Source organism: Dendrobates tinctorius, unplaced genomic scaffold (genome assembly GCF_039654945.1).
Source record: "Dendrobates tinctorius isolate UK_male_01 unplaced genomic scaffold, ASM3965494v1 ptg000022l, whole genome shotgun sequence".
Taxonomy (NCBI): domain Eukaryota; kingdom Metazoa; phylum Chordata; class Amphibia; order Anura; family Dendrobatidae; genus Dendrobates; species Dendrobates tinctorius.
Genome location: NW_027361690.1, coordinates 81,614,658 through 81,638,629, shown reverse-complemented (window position 1 = coordinate 81,638,629; position 23,972 = coordinate 81,614,658). Strand labels below are relative to the sequence as shown.

The window sequence follows — 23,972 nt, the reverse complement described above, 5'->3', positions numbered from 1 at the left end:
TGACGGGACCCTTAGGGTCTTGTTACACATAGCGATGCTCCAGCAATCCCGAGAACGATACGGCGATCCCCGGCGGCCGTTGGGACCTTGTCACACAGCAGCTATTCTGACGATACAGACCTCGATACACATGCTTCAACGAGGTCGCTTGTCTTTGTTACGGCGTCAAACACAGCGAGCATCACTGGTCAGCGGGACACCGACGATCAAAAAAATGGCCCAGGACATTCAAGCACGATCAGCGAGATCGCAGCGGGGGCCCGGTCGGCGCTGCGTGTCACACGTAGCGAGATCGCTGGCGAGGTCGCTGTTGTGTCACAAAACCTGTGACGTTTCAGCGATCTCGCTAGTGATCTCGCTATGTGTGAAGTACCCCTTAGGTATACATAAGATCCAGCCTGCTTGTCTTCCTCTGCTTACGGTCACTGAATAGAACATTGATCCCTGAGCATGAACTGACCAGCAAGCAAATTACTAATAAAACACAGCAAGAAAATATCTCATAAAACACAACAATATCCAGTGATCAGTGCTGGAAAGTCTCTATCTCTTAGAGCTGTGGACCCTTTACTTTAAAAACTGGATTTTGTTCTCTTTGCCTAATATTTAATTTTGTTTGGTGATCTGAAACATTTAAGTGTGAAAAACATGCAAAAGAATAAGGAAGGGGGCAAACGCTTTTTCGAACAACTGTGTGAATGTATATATAGCCCTGCCCTGTGCAGATTGGTGGTCACATATCCATATGTATATGTAGCAAGCAAACAGGACAGGGCTTTAATTTCCCCTTATTTTCAAAGTGTTCAGATATTTTCAGTTAAGCCCCCTTCAAACAGCAAGATCGCTATTGATATCGCTAAAAAGTCACCGATTTTATGACGCAACAGCGATATCGCTACATGTGACACTTACCGCCGACCCGGCTCCCCGCTGGATATCGCTGGTCGCGCGAGATCGGCCTGGTCCATTTCTCGTCGCCGGCTTCCTGCTGGCGCCGACGAGCGACTCCATGGACGCAGGCGGAAGATGTCACCCTCGCTGTGTGTGACAGGTAAGTATCGACTGCTGCTGCATCGCTGGTGAGATCTGCCTGTGTGGCAGCTCACTAGTGACCATTTAGCAATGCACCAGCGATCCTGACCGGGTCGTATCGTTGTCGGGATCGCTGGTGCATCGTTAAATGTAAATGGGACCTTTAGTCTGATCCTATTTTCATAGACATGAGCAGTATTCTTCAGATGTGCTCTTTGATGTGTATTGAGTAAACCTATGAATTCTTCGCTCTAATTGTGGCTTCCTGTGCTCTCGCTTTATGGACGTCTGCCAGTACATATTTATCCCATAGCTCCATATTCACATCTGTTGGACAAGGCCGTGTCTGTGAGCTCTTGTTGAAAAGATGTGTACACAGTCATTTCTTGGAAGGAAATGTCAACAGTAAAAAAAAAAAAAAAAAAAGCCTGCTGCTGTAATATGTTATCATCCAGTGTAAGTGAGGTCTATAACTGCAGGAAACAAATATCAGCTCCACTGAGGACTTTACACTGACCGGCTGACACGTACCGCAAGGTATGATGTGTAGTCTTGGATCCCGCTTCTCTTACACCTGTATTACGTATTTCATGAGTCAGCACTTGGAGACTGAAGATCACTGTATAAAAGGTGCGCTGTTCAGCTTCATTCACTGTTTCCATTCAGCTGGAGCTCTGAACAGCTGATCAGTGGCAGTGCCTGCTGTCGGACCCCCAGCAATCTGCTGTTCATAACCTATATTAAGGGTAGTATAGCAACTTGCAAAAAAAAAGTAGCTATATAATGCAGGTCTTATGCACTGAATGACAATTTATATATATATATACCGGTATCTATATATGTATAGTTTCTTAGGTAAATGAGTACAAATAACCCATGCCACAAAAAATACAGAAAAACATTTAAAAAGATAAAAGGTGCATAACAGTACACAACTGAATACAAGACATAATAAAACACCACGATAAGGGTTGGGGCCAAAAATACCCCCAATCTAGTCCTATAAGACATGAAAGCTTCTAGCATAGAAATTACAAACGTATCACGTACTGTGTAAAGTGCCAAGTGCTACGAAAATCTATGAAGGGCCAAGCTCTGTGGGCCTTGTTATCTTATTATCTTGGATCTTCACATATTGCACAGATTGTTATGGTATTTTGGTTTCGGTCTTCTATTTAGTTTGCGCTGTTATATACTTTTTAAATGTGTTCAATGCATTTTATTCCACATAGATTATTTGCACTGATTCAATTAATGTATTGTTATATATCGTTATTCAGTGTGCCTGACCTGCTATACATAGCCACCTTTTTCTTCTTTTGTGTTGCTATACTTGTTTTATTTGCATTATGGGTTTCGAACACCTGTTTTCTCTTTTTCCATACTTCATGGTTGGAGCACGCTCCATATGTTTAGTTACACATTGCCCTGTATACTAAGAATAGGTCATCAATGTGATATTACTAGTAAGGCCTCTTTCACACTTCAGTTTTTTGCATCAGTTATAATCCGCCAAAAAGGCGGACAAGCGGATCCGTACTCAACTGATGTGAACGGATGGCACAGGATCCGTTTTCAGACGGATCCTGAAAATGAAGAAATTTAAAGGAATCGCTGGCCAGAGAGAGAGAGAGAGAGAGAGATTTTGAAATTTTTGAGGATGGTGACGGACAGCAACTTTTGGCGGATCCTCACAAAAAACGGATGCAACGGACATCAATCCGTCACAATCCGCCATTAATGCAAGTCAATGGGAAAAAAACGGATCCTCAAAAAAAAATTGAGGATCCGTTTTTTTTCAAAACCTGGCGGATTGTGACTGATTGTAAAAAACGGAAGTGTGAAAGAGGCCTAAACCATTTTAACTAATTCTAGACCACCAATGGACTTTAGATGTCTGAGCGGTCCGGCATTTCCTGGCAGTGACAGCCTAAATCATTACTGTATAGGAGTGCAGCTGCACACGATCATGTAGATGCAGGAATAGGGAGCTGTCTGTCAGGGATTGCTGAGTCCCCATAGAGAAGGCAGAGATGGTTTACTGTGTGCCTTCTCTCTCACTGTACACCGCATATAACAAGAGCTTTTTATACAGTTGTTGGAAACGTTGATGGCGCTTCCTCTCCATATACAGCAGTCATGTAAACAGAAAAAATGCAGGGAAAAACGGAATGCCTCACCTTGTCAATGTGCCTGGTAGCCTTGAATTTGCCAGCAGCGATCCAAAAAATTGCGTCTGATCGTCGGATCACAATGAGAGGAAGAAAAAAGTTGTCGGATCACACAGCTGAATAATGAAAAACAATTCTTCTTTATTTCACACCATCATAAAAACGTATAGATAAAAACATTCTATGCAAATAAAATGAAAAAAAAACCAGACAATGTGATTTTCTGGATTTTTTTTTCTCAGTTTGTCTCCCATAGTTGAGGTCTACCTATGATGTAAATTACAGACGCCTCTCATCTTTTTGAGTGGTGGAACTTGCACTATTGCTGACTGACTAAATACTTTTTTTCCCCACTGTAGTTGAAAATGAAGAACAACGTGTGAAAATGGTGGACTATCTCAACAATGTGTTGAAAGATGGCAGTCATCCGAGAGAAGATTACAAAGAGCTATTGCAACTATCACTTCTATATCTTAGAGGTTGGGATGAAAATGACTTCAAATTTAGGGTTCCAGGGGCTCTGACTGAAGCAAGATGGATGGCAAAGGCCATATATGTACTCAATTGTGCTATTCACTAATCAATTGCATATTTATAATACCGAATTGAAAGGAATAAGAAAAGTAGCACATTTTGTCTGTCTAATATATGTCCGTTTTTGGCACGAGGCAGTGTTATTTGGAGATGCTACAGCTTTTGCAATACTATCCAGATAAAGATGTCAGAGAAAGTGCCCTCACAGTGTCTAAGAGACACATTTGGTATCTGTCAGAAACTAACATAGGATTGGCATTTCTGGATGAACGTATCGTCAGGCTGAGAAGGATAAGATGTTTGAAAATTTAAGAATGAAACCTGCAAAGAAAAAGGAACTGAAACGGATGGAAGGTAAAAACCTATTTTTTGAAGGAAAATGCTGCAGCGATTTTGTTACAAGTAAAACAAAGACATTCTTTGAATTGTTTGGGATCCACGACGTAGAAGATTATTGCAGTGATACACTAAGAAGCTCCGTCAATGCTCTTAAGGTGGTGAATGACACCGCAGAAAGGGGCATTGCTCTGATAAAGACGTTTAATCATTCAATCAGAGATGAATAACAAACAGTTCTTGTTAATAGTTGTCGAGTATCATAGAAAAGCCGTCACCAAGCGAACAAAAGGAGTTGCATCTTTCACAGCACATTAGTGTAACCTTCCTCTAGTGTTAGCTTTCTATTACTCTTTCTTATGTTAACGGGTCGGTTTTGACCCGTGTCTTATATCACCCCTAGGATACCCTAAAAACAGTTATTTATGATCCAATTTGTTTCTTGTCTCTTAGTTACCTTGTTAGGGTTTCTCATCCATGGAAGGATTAATTTTAATATTTTTGTTGTGGCCCCCTGGGCCTTTCATTTGAGAGCATACCCTTCATTTTCAATATAAAAATATTGTCAAATGAACCTCAAGAGAATAATATAAACTTAAAAAGTTTGTTATTACCTATTACTGAAGGGTTTTAGAACACATTTCTGAAATGTAAAATATATATATATATATATATATATATATATATATATATATATATATATATATATATATTATTAACTCTAGTAACATCTATGGTGTTACGGGTCAATTTTGGCCCATATCTAACTACTTTATGAAAAAGGCAAAAAACAGATTTTTTTTTTTTTTTTATATATAGAACTTTAATACAAATAAAAGATGAAAATTATATTAACATTAATAGCAATAATAAAAAGTAGCTTTTCTAGGTCAAGCAAATCAAATCAACAGAAATTAAGTACTAGTTTTTAGATGCATGTGTGGCAAAAAGTGACACTTTTTGTGTGTTCTTTGCAGAGGTATTTTTTGCAGGCGAAGCACGATGTGTTTGTCTTTCTGTCCTTATTGCTAGGGCAGACCTGACACCTCTTTCTTTTAGAATCAGGTGGTCTCACTGGGGTTGTGGTTGTTGTTGAGGAAGGCCTGGTTGAGGAGGATGCTGGTTATGATGCTCTTTGTGTTGCTGTGGGTGTGGACGAAGCACTTGTTGAGCTCTGGAGTTGTCGGACCAAGGCTGCAGCGGCTGGGTCTCGGGGCACTCGTTCCCTTTGGTCAATGTGCGCCTTGACAAGGGATCTTCCTAGTTCCTCAAGAAACATCCTCCGCTTGTTTTTTTTCTTTGAATTCCATCCTTGGTGAATGTGGGTCCACAACACAAATGAATTGCATGCTGACACATCAAGGATGTTGTAAAATACAACCATTGGCCATCTCCTAGTCATTCGCTGGCAAGTGTAGGTGGCAGTCAGCTTGTCCAGGTTGTCCACTCCTCCTTTGTTTTTGTTATAGTCCAGGATGATTCTGGGCTTTTTGTCACTTCCTGATGACACAGCTGCATCTTTGTGAAGTGTGGACATCAGTACCACATTCCGTCATTTTTTGGGGCAGTATGAAACAGCAGTAGTGGTGTCTGTAAAAACAAACTTTGAGGAAAGTGGAGCCCTGTCCTTCATCTGCAACAATTCAGCGGGCAGCTCAGGTTTGTTTTTTTTTCACCTTGCCCACCATGGTGATTTTCCGCCTGAGAAGTTCTTGTCCAAGGTCATAGCTGGTAAAAAAATTGTCACAAGTAATGCTGTGACCCTGCAGTCCAGTAGTCATATCGAGGACTACACGTTTACCTTGGTTTTTTTCAGGGATGCCGCTTGCAGACTTGCCTGTGTAAATCTAGATTCCATGCATAGCTAGTTTTTGCATCACAGGCTGCCCAGATTTTTATGCCGTATTTGCCTGGCTTACTTGGCATGTATTGCCGGAAGGGGCATTTTCCGCGGAAAGGGAGAAAACGTTCGTCTACTGTCACCTCTGGCCCTGGGTTGAACATCAGTGAAAGGAGCTGCACCCATTTCTCCCAAACATCCCTGATGGGAGCAAGTTTGTCAGATTTTGTTCTGGTGTCTGTCAAATCTGAGGACTCTTGATATCATTTGAAACTTTTGAAGTGACATTGTTGCCCGGAAAATATTCCTGCCTGTCAATGCGTCCCAGAGACTATCAGTGGTCTCATTGCAGGATTTGTACACTCCAGCAAGGAGAAGAACACCAATGTAGGCATCCAGGACATCATCACGAAGGTCATTCCACATGTTGCGGTGGACTTTTTTTCCTTCAAGGTTTGTCATGGCAATAATGACTTTTTTTATTGACAATGGCATAAACAGATCAAAACATGTCTTGATGTCACTTACTCTTGTCACAGCAAACCTTGTGATCCCAGGGGTCATTTTTATGACATTTGCAGCATCTGCCCTGCCATGTACATCTGGAGGTACTGAGCTCCAACTGATCTTGCCACTTTTGGATTTGAATCTTTCAGCGGGAGCAGCTTCAGCACCAGTGACCTCCTCATCAGACTGATCAGAACTGTCTGTGTCTTCCAGTTGATACTCCACATCATCTTCCTCCTCAGAAACCTGTTCATCTGTATCAGTTTGCTGCTGTGTGTCCTCTGATTCATTATCATCTAAGATATAATCCAGAATTTGGCTTACATCAAATGTTCTCCTCATTGTTGCATGTGTAAACTGGAGATGTATACTCTGCAAAGTACCAACTCTAAGCTGATTTGGCCATACATGCCTGGACATGTCCCTAACTCAGGTTGTTGGCGGTAGAGCTGTCTGTGGGCTGTTGGTTTATATTGTGTTTATGAGTTCAGTTTTGGGACTTATTATTGTTTTTTTACTCTTATATTAGACCTGGGTCGAAATAGACCCCAACAACACAAATGTTATAATTTTAATAAGAGCATTTTACAATTTAGTAAAATAGTTTTATTTTATTGTATTTTGTTTAAAAATAAGTTCCTGAAAAAGTCAAAAAGTCTTGATGCAATAAACAAATGTATGTAGAATTTGTATGCATTTAAAACCTAAAACGGGTCGGTCACGACCCTAACACTAGAGGAAGGGTAAACCATTTAATACATGATACTGCCTATCAATGTTACTGTTTATTGTCACTATTATTCTAAGTTTTTAATTGTTTGAATTTCTAATAAAAAAATACTTAACATTGAAAATCTTTTTTTTTGCGTACTTTTTTTAAATTGATAAGTGTGCAACCTCTAAATATTGTTCGATCGTCTTGAAATTTGGCATATATACTTTTTACATTAGTGAGACTCGGGGCGTAGGCAAAGTCTGCAAAAATTTGACATTTTAATTTTTACCATACAAAATGAAACACCCTACTGCCCACGTAATATCAGATGTGACCGTCTGAAGCTACGTGATACATTAATTACCCTGCATGTATTAGTATAAGACTGTCCATGTCTTATTTTAAGGCTATGTGCCCACAGTAGCGTTTTTGAACGCTCAGAAAACGGGTCTCCTTCCCAGAAAATGCACTTTTTTTGCCGCGATTTTTGCGCAAAAAGCGTGCATTTTTGATGCGTTTTTTTCCGCGCGTCTTTTGGACTATAGGAAATAGCTAAAAACGCAGACCTAAGTGGAAATTAATGAACATGCTGCATTTTTTACCGCTAAGCGTTTCCTTAGCGGTAAAAAACGCATCCATTGTCACAAAAGGGCCAAATGCATTAAAATGAATGGGATGCTTCTTATAAGCGTTTTTGATGCAGTTTGACCCCGAAAAACGCATCAAAAACGCTTAAAAAAAAAACGCAACGTGGGCACACAGCCTAATACTATTTCACATACCAAAACTCTTTCAATAACTTGATACTCAATTTCTTATTTGTTCTTGCAGGGCTTTTACAACCATGCGTCTGAAAAAGGGTCCTTCTCACTCATTCCATCCGCCGACCACGATCCATTCATCGCGAGGAAGCCATGTTTACACATTTACTAATGGGTCTGCAGACCATGTCAGCTCCTCAGAAGAAGAACTTGACATTATGGAGCTGCGAGCAAGAGGAGGAGAGCTTCACAGACAGAGTGCATCTAGAGAAAAAGTTGGTGACATCGTTCTGTTGGAGCACGCCATTACAGAGAGTGACAACCTTAACAAACTGGCACTGCAGTATAGCTGCAAGGTAATAATGTACAGCTGATTTCCCTTTCATAGTCCTCTATACTTGTATAGATGCATTGACTGGGACAAAGAAGAGGGGGCTAGCTTGTCTTTTAAAATAAGTGTACTATCAGCCCACCTGAAACACTGCTCTATTCATGTGCCAACACAGGAAACATGTCCTGCGTCGAGCAAATGCTGAGGATCTAATCAACCAAGTCCCCAGTTGGAGTAGCTAGCTGAGGCCAATTACCTATATTTTGGCTGTGAAACTCCTTCAAGGTGGCCATACAAGTCCGCTCAACCTACTGCTTTTCTACGAATCAGCCAAACTCTTGTTGGATTTCAACATGACCTGACCTTTTCTTTCCACAGGAAATAAGTGTCTGCGAGCAGTTTATTCCCTTTTCTGAATTGGAGCATGCTCGGCAGTGTATAGGGAAAGTGTGACAGGAATAGTTGTTGGATGACACCTTGCTATGGTGTATGGCCATCTTATAGCTTCTGGCAGTAGAAGTTATTGTCAGGATCGACAGACTGCCTGATATGTATGGGTGCCTCCCCACTCTCCCTGACAGATGATATATTCGAGATATGGGTCACAAAGTTTGAATTATAACACCCGGCCCTATTGTACTATAGCAGAGAAGCTGCTGCCAGAGCTGTTTAGCAGTGGCTTTCTATTCTAACTCCCAAAAAGGAAATTGGACGAATTCAAAAGTTTGAACACCCTGCATGGTTAGTACCAAGGCTGTGGAGTCGGTAAGCCAAACCTCCAACTCATTTTCCATGACTCCGAATCCCTCATACCAGGGCTATGGAGTAAGTAAGCCAAACCTCTGACTTCTCAATTTCCAAGACTCCGACTCCATGACTCCCAACTCCACAGCCCTGGTTAGTACCTAGCAGCACCCCCTTTTGAAAGTATCACAGCTTGTAAACACTTTTTGTAGCCAGACAAGAGCCTTGCAATTCATGTTTGAGGGATTTTCATTCATTTATTCTTGGTCATCTTGCATGCACTGCTATCCTGAGGTCTAGACACAGATTTTCAATGATGTTCAGATCAGGGGATTGTGAGGGTCATTGTAAAACCCTCAAAAGGCGCAAGCTGAAGTAGTCTGTTGTGGACTTTGACGTATGTTTAGGATCATTATCCATTTGTAGAAGCCATCCTCATTTCAACTTCAGCTTTTTTACAGATGGTGTTATGTTTCCATCATTTAGTGATGAGTGAGCATGCTCGGATATCATGGTAGCCAAGAATGCTTGGGCGTGGTCGAGTAATTGGTTCAAGTTTCCATGGCTGCACGATTTGCAGCTGTTGGACAGCCACAACAGATGCGGGCATTGCCTGTTTGAACATATTTTTCAAACCCACCAAAGATACTTGGATAACGCATGAGCATGCTCGGATAACACTGTATCCGAGCACGCTCGCTCATCATGGAAGAGTCATTAGAAGAAAACTAGTGATGACCATGTTTGTGCAGGTGACTTTGAACATTAGATCAATGTACCACAACTTCAGAGTCTGATAAATCTTTCTGAAGGTCTTTTGCAGTCAAGCAGGGGTTTTTGACAGACTATATGTGAAAATTCTTTGCTACCTTCTTTATAGCCTTCTCCTGCTTTGTGGGTCTCCAACATTTTCATTTTCAGAGTGTTAGGCCATGTGCACACGGGCGGATTCTGCTGCGGTTCCGCAGCATTTCTGCAGCTGCGGGTCCGCAGCAGATTCTGCTGCGTTGTACAGTACCTTTATTTCCTATGGAAAAAAACGCTGTGCACATGCTGCGGATTTTTCCGTGCGGTTTTGCTGCGGTTTACAATCTGCAGCATGTCAATTGTTTGGTGCAGAAACGCTGCAGTTTTACACCTCATCCATTATGAGGTGTAAAACCGCAGGCAAAACCGCAGGACTTTTGTCTTGCGGATTTACGTGCGGTTTTCTTTCCAAAATCCGCACACCAAAAAAACTACGTGTGCACATAGCCTTAGGCAGCTGCTTAGATGAACCCATGGCTGCTGTTTTTTTGCCACAAGGTTAGAGAAGGCTGGGTTTTTAGAAAGCTGGGAAATTTGCATTACCTGTTGTTTCCTAAGGATGAAGGTGAACAAGCCATAACCCTAGCAGGCTAATTAAGGTCTGAAACCTTGGTCAAAATTATCCGAGCACACAAATCTCCGAGGGTGCCCCAACTTTTGGATCAGCCTATTTTCCTTTTTGTAATTTTTACAATGTAAAAGATGGGGGGGAAAAAAAATGTTTTTTTTTGCCTAAAATACAAGAAAATGTGTCATTTTTAACTTTAGGCCTTTTAAAGATCATTTCACCTTCAACTTGCTTATCTGTTCGCAATAACAGTAATTTTGATCAGGGGGTGCCCAAACTTTTATCTGCCACTGTATGTGTATGGCCAGCTTTAAGCCCATTCTGACATCGGACATAATATTCTGTCCTTGTGCCCTGGGCCTATTTGACCAGGGACGGAATATTGTGTCTTATTACGTCCACGCGATCACCTGCACACGTGGGGGGGGTGTTGGGGGTGCGGGTGATCGCCGCCGGGTGTCAGCTGATTAGGATTCACAGACTGCTCCGGCACTTTAACCCCCGAAATGCTGCGATCAAACACGATCACAGCATTCCGGAAGCCGGCGGCAGATGACTGGCAACCCCTTTGCCTTTGGATCGGAGACCTGCGGTGTGACACGGGGTCTACATCGTTGTCATGACGACATCCGGGTCACCAGACCTAGCAAACTTGCTGATCATGCCCAGGACATGATGAGCAAGTTTCTGTCTGTGCAGAGCTGACAGTTTCTGCAGCATGGGGATGCTTCTTCATCTCCATGCTGTAGAAGAGATCAGTCTGCAAACAATGATTGTCCCATATTGGGACAAAGTAAAAAAGTTGAAGAAAAATTAAAAAAAAAAAAAAAAAAATAATAAAAAAAATCAAGATATTGCATCTCTAAATATTTAAATGGGGAAAAAAAACACAAAACAATAAAATTACACAAATTTAGTATCACCACGTCCGCAGCAACCCGACCTAACTGTCCCACTAGTTAAGACCTTTTGAACACCATAAAAAGTCAAAAAAACAATGCTTTATAATCATATCGCCGAAGAAAAAGTGGAATAAAACGCGATCAAAAAGACGGATTTAAATAAACATGGTACCGCTGAAAACGTCATCTTGTCCTGCAAAAAAACAAGCTGCCATATAGCTCCATCAGCGGAAAGATAAAAAAGTTATAGCTCTCAGAATAAAGCGATGCAAAAATAAATATTTTCTATAAAATAGTTTTTATTGTCTAAAAGTGCCAAAGCATAAAAAACGATATAAATGAGGAATCTCTAATCGTACTGACCCAGAGACTAAAACTGCCTTATCAATTTTACCACATGTGGAACAGCATAAACCCCATCCCCCCCAAAGAAAATCCTGAATTGCTGTTTTTTGTTTGTTCTACCTCACAAAAATCTGAAAAGAAAGCTATCAAAAAATGGCATGTGCCCGGAAATGGTACCAATAAAAATGTCCCACAAAAAACAAGGCATCACATGACTCTGTGGGACAAAATGTGGGAAAAAAAATATAGTTCTTAAAATGTGGTAATGCAAAAACTATTTTTTTTTTGCAATAAAAAGCGTCTTTTAGTGTGTGACAGCAGCCAAACATAAAAACCCGCTATAAATCTGGCACACCTGGGTTTCCATGTAAATCTCTGAAAATACATGCTTCAGATGGAACCTCTGGTGGAAGATCCCCTATAGTGAGACAGATGGAGGCACTGTGGACACCGTCTGGCCTGTGATCCAGCGGTGTCCGTCTTTTTAGGCGTGCCTAAAAGTGCCATCTGCCACACTTCTAAAAAGGACACCGCTGAACAGAGGCCAGAGTAACTCTGCTGCCTCGTTATAGTGAATGGATCCCTCAGGGGGTTTCATCTGTTATCGGAAATATATGGGGCTTCCACGTTACTGGTAGTGTAAAGGCTCTGGAAAAGCAAAATGGCTTCTCGCCCACCAAAGAAATTCAGCACGTTCTGTGCTCCGAAATCCAAATGCCCCCCTCCCTTCTGAGCCCCACAGTTTATTTAAACCACATATAGCGTCCATGTTTGGCATTTCTGAAGCGATGAGAGCCCACATAATTTATGGGTGCATGTCTCCAGAAGCACGGGCTGGGTATAGCGTACTGGTGACTACAGCGGCAGTTTGCAATTTTAACATGGCAACATTCATTGCTGCTTGTTCCTGGAAAATATCCATGGAGTCAAAATCTGCACTACACCTGTAGATAAATTCTCAAAGGGGTATAGTTTCCCAAATGGGGTCACTTGAGGGGGGATTCTGCTCTTCTAGCAATGAGGGGCTCTATATATGGAGTCTGCAAACTTTTCTAGGAAAATCTGCGCTCCAGAAGACAAATAGTGCTCTTTTCCTCCCGAGTCTCTCCATATGGCTAAGTAGTACTGTACAGCCCCATATGGGGTATTGCCACGTTTAGTAGAAATTTTGAGTAAAATTTTGGTGCAATTTTACCCACTTTTTTGTGTAAAAATGTCAAATCTGTGGCTAAAACTAAATTTTGAAGGTAAACGTAGTTATTTTTTTTCACTGCTCAATGGTTTAAAATTCTGTGACACACCCATGGTGTCAATATGATCACTGCACCCCTAGTTAAATTTATTGAGGTGTATTTTGTAAAATGGGGTCACTTATGGAGGGTTCTGCTGTTCTGGCACCTCATGGGGTCTCCCAGTGGGTCATGGCACCTGCAAACCATAACAGTAAAATCTGGCGCTCCTTGCCTTCTGAGCTTTGCACTGTGCCTGAAAATTATTACCCGATTACATGTAGGGTATTGGCGGACTCAGGAAAAAAAATACTATTAGCCCTTAGAAACATTTAAAACTTGGGGGCTAAAACAACATTTTTGTGAGAAAAATATGATTTTATTATTTTCATTGCTCAACATTATAAACTTCTGTGAAGCACCTGCGGGGGGTTCAAGGTGCTTACCATGAATCTAAATACATCCCTTGAGGGGGTCTATTTTTCAAAACTGGGGTCACTTGTGGAGAATTTCCACTGTTTAGGCACATCAGGGGCTCTCCAAATGGGACATGACTTGCGCTAATGAGTCCAGGAAATTTTACATTCAAAAAGTCAAATGATGCGTCTTCCTTTCTGAGTCCTGCTGTGTACTCAAACAGTAGTTTTTTTTTTTCCCTTCAATGGGGTATCGGCGTACTCAGGAGAAATTGCACAACAAATTGTTTGGTGTAATTTCTCCTGTTACCCTTATAAAAATGCAATATTTTGTGCTAAAAACCTATTTGTGGGGAAAATTTAATTTTTACAGCTCAACGTTATAAGCAGGGCTGTGGAGTCGGTAAGCCAAACCTGCGACTCCGACTCCTAAATTTCCCTTCCACCGACTCCACGACTCCGACTCCAACACATTGCTTATATTTAAGTGAAAAATTTATTGTAGTACAATGTGAACATCAGACATTTAATCATTTTTATGATACAATAATCAAGACATTTAGAACATAATATATATTTATTGGAATACAACTCTAGAACACCAAAAACTAATAAATTGTAAATATGTAATACACTATGTAATATCGATTACATATATATACAGTGTATGTATGTGTGTGTGTGTGTGTGTGTGTGTGTATATATATATATATATATATATATATATATATATATATATATATATATATATATATATATATATATAATCACTATGTAATAAACTATGTAAGTGGCAAAAAACAGTTTTCAACAAAAACATACTAAATAACATTTGTACAGTCTATGAATTTGTTCTAAGAAATAGAATTGCCTCCAGCAGATCCTCCTTCATAGATGACCTCAAATCTGACCTAATAATTTTAAGGCCAGAGAACAACCTCTCTACACTAACTTGGGTTGGAGGCAAAGCTGTAACCACATGGGCAACATCTCTAACAATTTCCGGGTATAAAGGAATTGCCTTATGCACAGTCAGTTTTGATGATCGGTTGAATTTTTCTTTTTCTTTGAGAGCAAGTGAAACATTTTGCTGAAATCTGGTCAATCTGCTTGCTATAGGAGACGGAGTGAAATCTTTTTCCTTGTGGCAACGCTTTGCCTGCTCCATATCATCCAAATACTTGTCAAAGTCAAACTCCTCATCTGATGAGGATGAAGATATGGCAGCAGTAGCACTGTCAGGACCCAAGTCCTCTTGCACCTGGCAGTCCTCCTGTAGGCCACTCATCCTAACTGCTACCTCAGTCAGAGCTTCTTTTCCTTTAGTAAGCTGTTGATCATCAAGCAATATACGATGACTTGGGTCCACATAAACAGCTGCCAGAAAAATTTTATTTTCCAATAGCTGTGTCTCTCTCCGTTTCATTGAAGCAGAAATGCCATCTGCATTTAAATCTCCTCTTTGGGACAGGCAAAATAGCAAGTTCTTCCACTCCCTTATGAAAATGCCAGGAGTTAAATCCCTCAGCTTGTAATTTTTTAGTCACGGTAAATAGGTGATTAAGCAATTCCTTCAATTCAGCCACCTGTGTCCATTGACCACCTGAGGGTTCGCCATATCTATAAGAAACGGTTTTATCCGGGGGGGGGGGGCAGAACCTCATACTGTTCCGCCGAATCTCATACTGCACACCTCAGCTGCTGCAGAACCTTATGCTGCACACCCCTACACTTGAAAATAAAGCCTGCACCTTAAGATGTGGTGAATGCAGTCTATTTATTCCAACTAGCAATTGATGTTGATGTGTTACTGAAGACGAGCAATGCCTGTCCTGGGCGTCCTTTTGGGCAGCTATGAGGTGTACCTGCCTGGTGCTAAAAAAAAAAAAAGTGTTAGTCTGTGTGCTACCCGGCTTTCATTCTTTTTGGTACAGATAAGATATGGATAGACAGATATGGATAAATGGATAGAGCAGATTTCTAATCTGCTTTTGCTATTGAAAACATTATCTATGAGCTCAAAAACCTTTCAGGTGATGCGGTTTTTTAAAAAGCTGATCTGCTTTTGCAGCTGAAAAACGTATCCTCAAAAAAACGCAGCAAAAACGCTGTGTGTGAATGTAGCCTTAGATCAGGAATAGAACAGCCATTTATAGGACATTTCATAACTTTCCCAAATTCCTATGAAAAAATATTCAGCACATCCTGCATTGAACTACTGTACCCAATTTATTATATATTTTAGAAGTCGGACCATTTTATACCGACTCCGACTCCACAGCCCTGGTTATAAGCTTCTGTGAAGCACCTGAGGGTTCAATGTGCTCATCACACATTTAGATCAGTTCCCTGAGGGGCCTAGTTTCCAACATGGTGTTACTTGTGGGGGATTTTCATTGTTTAGGGCTTAGGCACAGCAGAGGCTCTCCAAACGCGACATGGCATTCACCAATTGTTGCAGCAAAGTTTGCATTTGAAAGTCAAATGGCGCTCCTTCCCTTCTGAGCTGTGCCGTGCGTCCAAACAGTGGTTTCCTCATTCATATGATGTATCAGCGTACTCAGGAGAAATTGCACAACAAATTTTGGGGTCCATTTTTCCCTCTCACCCTTGTCAAAGTGAAAAATGTAGGATCTGAAGTAATATTTTTTGGGGGAAAAAGTTAAATGTTTGTTTTTGTTTTCCACATTCCAGAAATTCCTGTGAAGCACCTGAAGGGTTAATAAACTTCTTGAATGTGGTTTTGAGCACCTTGAGGGGTGCAGTTTTTAGAATGGTGCCACTTTTGGGTATCTTCTATCATATAGACCCCTCAAAGTGACTTCAAATGTGATGTGGTCCCTAAAAAAAAAAAGTGTAAAAATGAGAAATAGCTGGTCAACTTTTAACACTTAGAACTTCCTACACTTAGAACTTCCTAACAAAAACATATTTTGGTTCCAAAATTGTGCTGATGTAAAGTAGACTTGTGGGAAATTTCTGTTTTTTGTTTTTTTTTCACAAATAAACACAAGTCATGTCAATGAAATTTTACCACTATCATGAAGTACAATATGGCACGAAAAAAACAGTGTCAGAATCACCGGGATCCATTGACGTGTTCTAGAGTTATAACCAGATAGCGTGACAGTGGTCAGAATTGTAAAAATTGGCCTGGTCATTAACCTGCAAACCACCCTCAGGGGTAAAGGGGTTGAGGCCCCATACGCATTAGATAAGTTTATGAAACCTAACTTTGTTTGTTTGGGATCATCCAACTATCTGTGTTTTGGAGTTTCTCATCTCTTTCCTAAAAGATTGTCAGAGGAGCTCTGGCTTGTCCATTTATGCTTTAGTTACTCCATCCTGCTGTTCGGCAGCCAGATATAAGCTGCTGTTAGTCCTGGCAGTAGCTTATTCCTTCCCCCATAGAGAGGACAGGAACTCTGTGTTTTACTGTTTCCGGGGAAGACTGGGGACATACAGATTGTTGGTACCCTTCTGTTAACCCCTTCACCCCCATACCTGTTTTCACCTTAACGACCAGGCCATTTTTTCTTCAATTCTGACCAGTGTCACTTTGAGGCAATAACTCTGGAACGCTTCAACGGATCCCACCGATTCTGACACTTTTTCATGACTTATTGTACTTCATGGTGGAAAATGCACCAATTTGTTGTGCACTTTCTCCTGAGTGCTCCAGTACTCCATATGTGATTGAAAACTACCGTACTTTAGAGGCACAATGCAAAGTTCAGAAGGGGAGAAGTGCCATATTGGAGAAATTGCGATTTATTTCTACACCTTTCAGTAGAGAGCTTTGTAATGAACAATCCTATGAAAATCTCGGTCATTTTCATCATTGCCAGTGTGAATGTAACTATTTTCATCACAGTTTCTATGTCCTGCTGCATTCACCCTCCTGGTTAATATGTATTTTCCTTTCTGTAGGTTTCTGACATTAAGAGGATAAACAAGTTATTAACAGAGCAGGACATGTACGCCTTAAAGACCATCAAGATTCCAGTCAAGGTTCATGGCTTTCTAACAGAGCGGCACAAGGACACTAAGCCACAAAAAGGCCGATCAGCAGATTGTATAGACCTTGTCATTGAGTCTGGCGACGAGGCATCGGTCACCCTGACGGAAACCCGGAATATAACTCAGTACTTCCGTGAAATAGACCAGAACATTGAGGTTGCAGCGCAGAACCAGGAGCTGTTCAGTGAATCATTGAACCTTGGTACAAACAGCCATCTGCTCTCCGCCGGCCCGAGGAACAAAGACCCCAATCTAGGAGCAGTTTGGGGCATCCGATGGTGGAATGCTGTTGTCATTATGCTTTTAATTGGGATTGTGCTGCCGATATTTTATATCCTTTACTATGAAAGGTGGAAAGGCCCAGAGAAATCACCGTTTGGCAATTTCACAATAAATAGTACATCAGTCAGCAGCAGAGACATAGCGGGTCAGACGCCAAGATCCTTCCAGTAGGCACAGAGACATTTTGATACAGGAGGGTAAAGTGTGAATGAAGAACAGTTTCTTTTAGTCTTAACAAGAACAAGCTGCTCACTACATCCATATGTCAGTGTTTTGGGGGATAAATACCCCTGGAGCACTCATCAGGTTTTAGGTTGGTTTGTTTGTTGATTTATGTCAAATTAACAAAAAAACAAACTGCTTTCTGATTGGGGCTCCTCTCCTGTACCTCTTGGTCTTACCAAATAATGTTCACGCAGGAGCCAACTTTGAGATGTCAGGATTGTCCAATGCTGCAAGTAGTTAGGAGCTGCTAGATTCCCCCTTTATTTCCTGATAATGCAGACTAGATAGAGCTTTGCTTTCCTCATTTATTTTATGATAGTGTTTTGCTTTGGAAAATCATTTGTCTTCAGCCTTGCTGATATTAATATTTGTAATAAGAACTCTACAGCAGCGTTGTTCCCCGGTTCCAGATCTGATACAGTGGAATTGCAGGATGGGGTTGGTCACAATGAGGTATTGTGTGATTAATCCCCAAAAAATTATTCTCTGATAATGTACTTCCGGCCGCAGAAGTAAAATACGACCCTGTTTAAAAAATATCAGAAAAATGTACTGTATGAACCTCACAATGGTTTACATAATGCCTTGCTTATGTCTTCAGTGTGCTAGAGCCGCTGGGCGCTCCCTCGCGGCTTTGTGGATGTCTCCGTGAGTTGTCAGGACACGGTAGATGAAAGAGTTTTATATGGAAATGACTCTAGAAGAGATTTGCTGGTCGTTCCCCTATGGGAATGATAGTAATAAAGGTGATTCCTAGTCCAGGCCTGACACAGGACTTCATGTTCAGTGATCTTTGTATTCCTGGTTTTCTTGTACAGCTGGGCACAGAGGTCAGATCCCCTTTCTGCTGTGGCATACACTTTATTTACATTGTTTCCCTATTCTTGGCAGTTGTATGTTTAGTGGGTACAACCTGATGGCCTAAACGAAAGACAGTCTCTTGTGGTCAAGGCTGCACATCAGGACTGCTCATTTAGTCACTTTGCTGCAGGTAGTTTGCATCTTTCCTCTGCATCGAAGGTGTTGTAAGGATCACAGCTTTGCTGCAGGAACTTGTACAGTATTCTGGCAACTGTTTTTATAGGGAGACTTTGAAATGTTTGCATTAAAATTACATTTTATGTTTCATGTTTTGGGGGCATGATGACCTATTACAGGGCACAGACTCCACAGCCCTGATAAGATGTCCCTACTTTTTTGTGCACTTTTCCATGTCTATGACATTCAGTAGCTGTAGTTGGCAGAAAGACAGTAGAAAGATGGACACGCCAGGTCACTTCAACATATTATGACCAGTATGAAGAAATGAAAGGGTATCTGTCGATAAGGTCACGTTCAGTATTTTACCCTAGGATTTGTAAGCCAAAACCAGGAGTGGGTGATAAATATAGAAGTGGTGACGTGTTTCCATTATATTTTTGTAAGATTGTTCCATTTCTGGTTTTGGCTTACTAATCTTGATGTAAAATACTGAACTCTGTCTAAAGGCCCCTTTACATTTAGCGATGCACCAGCGATCCTGACCACGATACGACGTGGACAGGATCGCTGGTGCATTGCTAAATGGTCGCTAGTGACCTGCCAAACAGGCAGATCTCAGTAGCAATGCTCGGCGGTCGTACTTACCTTTCAGACGAAGTGATGACCGCCGTCTTCTGCCCGCGTCCATAGCTCGCTCATCGGTGCCAGCAGGAAGCCGATGACGAGAAATGGACGTGGACGATCTCACACGATCAGCGATAGCCAGCGGGGGAGCCGGTCGGAGGCGAGTATCACATGTAGTGATATCGCTGCTGCATCACAAAATTGGTGACGCTTTAGTGATATCGCTATCTGTAAAGCCCCCTTAAGACTTTCACTAAGCAAGAAGAGGTAGAACAGAATAAGATGGGGTGAAACCTCTCCAATGATTGCTCTCTAGAGCTGCATAGCACCAGAGTTCGTCAGAGCAACCTTCCACTTCTCATAGCACCTCATCGCCAGGGCTGCCACCAGCTTCTTGACAGTGGAGACAAAGGATTACTGCATGAAGAGGAGCTGTGCAAGTGCACTGATTTGCTCTCTCAGGTGCACTTGCAGATTTAGTTTGCATATGAGTAAAAGACAAATTTTGGTGTGATACAGTACTGGAGGGCAGTGAAATGGTTATCGCTGCATATATTTCATCCTGCGCGACCTCTGGTTCCCTAGTGAAAGTGTTGGCCTCCTGCAGACTTCCCTGATTACCATCACCATGAATGAGAGGAACATTGCAATATATTTTTTCACCCATAAAAATTATTGATGAAATTTGGAAACAAAACACTGCCAAAAATCGCTTTTGTTGTCTGAGAAAAATCACAAATGTCTGAATGAGGTCTAACGGACAGTTTCCCTGTAAAGCAGAGGTTGTATTACAGCATGAAGTTCTGGGGTTGTTCTAGATGCGACTTCATGTCCTGGGATCGGCACTAAAACATTTGGCCTACTGAATAGCTCAAAACTCTCAGACACTTTTCATGGCTTGTTTAATGCCATGTGTTCTGTCCCTTCATCACCTCTAACAAAGAGCATGTGCAATGAGTACTAATCTACTGGCTGTAGTATTTTTCTGTTCATGCCATCTCAACAAAAAGAGGTATTTCAGTGTACCAAAATTAGGTGATCGGTGAGAAGATTGTCCTTGGTGCAGGTCACACTACTGTAATTCCTTCTCGAAGCCAGAACGGGTGACTTGCCACCAAGGCCAGGCTTGAATGGACAGGCCAGTTATGCATGCGCTCTTCCACTTCTTGTCTATAGGACTGCTGATGACAGGAGTGTGGGTGCGTTCTCCTCTGAGAGTTTCCTTTCTCAGCTCAGAGAATTTAATGGTAGTGGAATTGTGTGAAGCTGCACAATGAACTCCTCAGGGAAAAGATCCAGTGCAGGGAAATGTGCATTTCAGTTCCGCACATCCGCTCAGAGTACGTTACATTTCATTATTCTCCACCGTGCTGACTACATTTTTATACTTCAGCGTGTACATCAGCATCACGGTTGCTGAGAGCACAGCTCCTCAGGAGATATTGTTTACAATACTGCAAATAAAATACCGTAACCATTTCTTCTGTGAAGGATAAAATACAACAACTTGTGTACGATTTGTATAAGAACTGAGGGGAATAAAATATACAGTATTTCTGTGCAAAATGAAGCCATATCTATTTATTTGATTACACTGCATCGTCTGGTCCAGTCAGCCAGAAATGCGTCATTTAATTTCTGGTTTTTCACTGTATGAGAAATCACTTCACAAAATAGGAGCAAATGAACTCATCCTGATCTCCAGGAGAGGTGCAAGTATTGGCACATGTGCAGACTGAAGATGGCCACAGTGTCTCAGGAAGCCCAATCAGTACGCTGGTCAACACACAAAAATCAGCAGCAAACGTAATATGTCGGTTTTATGGAGTTTGATGTGCTGATTACAAAATCATCCTTTGTTTTGGTCCAACAAAGTTTCTGAGATAGAAGTATTTTTGTTATTATGTTATTTCTGCATTTTCAGTGTATGTGGTTTTTCTTATGTTATTCCCATTTCTTTGTCTTAATAGTGAATTTTCTTACAGACAACAATCAGTAAGGCTGTGTGCCCACGTAGCGATTTTTAAGCGTTTTTGCCTCAAACGTTTAAAATCGTGTACAGAACGCTTCCTATGGCATTCCGCACATGCAGTGCTAATGCTGCGCTTTTTTCCACGGCGGAATTGCATCGCGGAAAAAATCGCAGCATGCTCATTCTTTTGTGAGGAATCGCAAAGAATTGCCGCGATTCCGCACCCATAGGAATGCATGAGGATCGCTTACTTCCCGCATGTGGCTATGCCCACCATGCGCGAAGTTAAGCGTCTCGTGCGGTTGGTACCCACGGTGTGGAAGAGAGGAGACTGTCCTGCAAGCCCTTGGTACCATACCCCTGTAAAAAAAAATAAAAAAATCGGGGTATATTTACCTTCCGACGTCCTGCGCTGCCATCTCGGGCCTCAGCGTTCCCAGTAATGCCTTGCAGCAAGGTCCTGTGATGACGTAGTCTCGCGTGACTCTAGCGGTCTCGTGAGATCGATATAGCAACGCGAGACCAATGTCATCACTGGTCTCGCAAGGCATCGCTGGGAACGAGAGCGCGCTGGACGTCGGAAGGTAAATATACCCCGATTTATTTTTTTTTTATTTTTATTTTTTTATATCATTTTTAACATTCTATCTTTTACTATTGATGCCGCATATGCGGCCTCAATAGTAAAAATCCAGTCACACTTGTCAAACACTATGTTTGACGAGTGTGACCAACGTGTCAATCACTTTCCAAGCGATGCTTCAAATCGCTTGGAAAGTGCTTGAATATCGCACGTGAAAATCGCGGCAAAATTGAACATAATCGCGGTGAAATCGCGCGGAAAAAAAACATGCAATTTCTGGGAAGGAGTCCGGTTTTTTGTGTCCAGAAAAAAAACGCTATGTAGGCACATAGCCTAAAGGTTTTAGTGAGTTTTATGGGGAGGAGTAGTGACAGTGCAGTCAACCAATGACAGCTTCTCAGAAAGTCACATGTTATGGGGAAGAGCTAACTATTATGAGGCGGTAAGGTTTGAGTCAGTTAGCAAAGGATGGTGATGCAGCAAGGACTGGTACTGTATGTGAGACTCTGACAGAAGACAGGCCTCTACAGGGATCTGAGCCCTGCCACAGGGAGATAGAAGGGAAGGCAGTGGACTGCAGCATTGTGAGAGGATTTTCACCATTTCTGGGAGGGCAGATCACCTCAGGGGGAAGAAAACGGCTGAGCCACTGAGGTGTAACTGAGTGAGGGTCTCGACAGAGAGAACCTGAAAGGCAGTTTCTCAGTGTGATATTGACTGCTCTCTGCAAATGTTCATCTGTAAGCAGTAGGCTGACCTGTTTACCTCCCAACTGTATATAGAATACCACTGTTGTCTGGATTGGATGAAAATTAATTAGAATATGAAGACTATGGAGCTGAAGCTACTGGCGAAGACATGGAGACCTCAAGTCAAGATGGCACAGCTAGAACTCTTTACTCAACATGAAATCATTTAATTCATCAGAGACCTTTCATTGTCAAAAGATAACGCTGAACTTCTTGCATCTAGGTTGAAACAGAAGAATCTCCTTCATGATTATATCAGTGTTTTATTACCGAAACAGAAGTAACCCTTTAACACAATTTTTCACAGTTGATGGACCAATGGTGCACTGTAACCATGTGAATGGCATCTCCATTGATTTTTCTGTGCCTCTCTGGTCCCCTCATGCCATCTTGTGACAGAAGCTTCTGATTGTACAGAAGTCAGAAGCTACATCTCTCGCTCTCAGTACCAGTCTATGAGAGCCAGAATGAGGACAGAACGAGTCTCTCATAGACTTGTATTCAAAAGTGACTTCCGCGCAGCTCTATGAAACACTGGAGCTGCGAGCAGGTAACGTTTTACTGGAGATTGACCGGAAATGATGCAGGAAACGGATGAAGGCAGGGGAACTACATTTAAAGCGCCATTCCAGCAGTTAAAAAAAACAAACCTCAGGGTGGTGCTTTAAAAAAGAGGCCCGAATACTTATCAGGGAGCGATGATAGAAGCAGTGTGAGTGACACCAGTGCCAACCCTGATGATTCTTTTGAGGGCGGTGCAAGAATCGGGGTGAGTGACAGCAGCTTTTTCTACCCTCACAATCACTATGCTGTTTTTATTCACATTGTTTCTAATGCCACCCAGATGTCAGTTCATTTCAGAGAAAGAGATTGCGGCGTTAGAAGCATTGACTGTGAAAGCTGCAACTGAAGATGTGGTTGTCACGCTCGCGCCTTGGCTGAATGGCGTGAGCCGGGGGGTTGTGGCCCCACTGTGCCACAAACCAGACTACCCTGGAAGGGGCGTGACTACAACAGCTACCTCGGTCTTCACTGGAGCCTCTGATGGTGAGGTCAGGCTTGTGCGGCAGGTAGCTGTCGGGTGCCACTCCAGGGTGGTGTCTGGCTGTGGCTGCTGATCCCACTCGGGGACAAGTCACTGTGTGACTAACAGGCAGGCTGAGACACTGGGCAAGCAGGCATGGCTTGGTACACTGGCAGGCAGACACGGCTTGGAGACACTGGGCAAGCGGGCACGGCTTGGAGACACTGGGCAAGCGGTCACGGCTTGGAGACACAGGACAGGTAGGTGACAGCTT

The 23,972-nt window shown here is 42.0% G+C and overlaps 1 protein-coding gene across 3 annotated transcripts in view; it reads left to right on the top strand.

The window, feature by feature from the left end:
• Positions 1-20,940, top strand: part of LYSMD4 (LysM domain containing 4) — a 46,269-nt gene extending 25,329 nt beyond the window's left edge. For all 3 annotated transcript variants that reach the window (XM_073568806.1, XM_073568805.1, XM_073568804.1), the window contains 2 exons: positions 7,967-8,252; positions 17,169-20,940. In XM_073568806.1, the coding sequence (XP_073424907.1) occupies positions 7,980-8,252; positions 17,169-17,711 (816 nt within the window). In that variant the 5' untranslated portion in view covers positions 7,967-7,979 and the 3' untranslated portion in view covers positions 17,712-20,940. The remainder of the gene's footprint in view (positions 1-7,966; positions 8,253-17,168) is intronic.
• Positions 20,941-23,972: the final 3,032 nt, after the last annotated feature.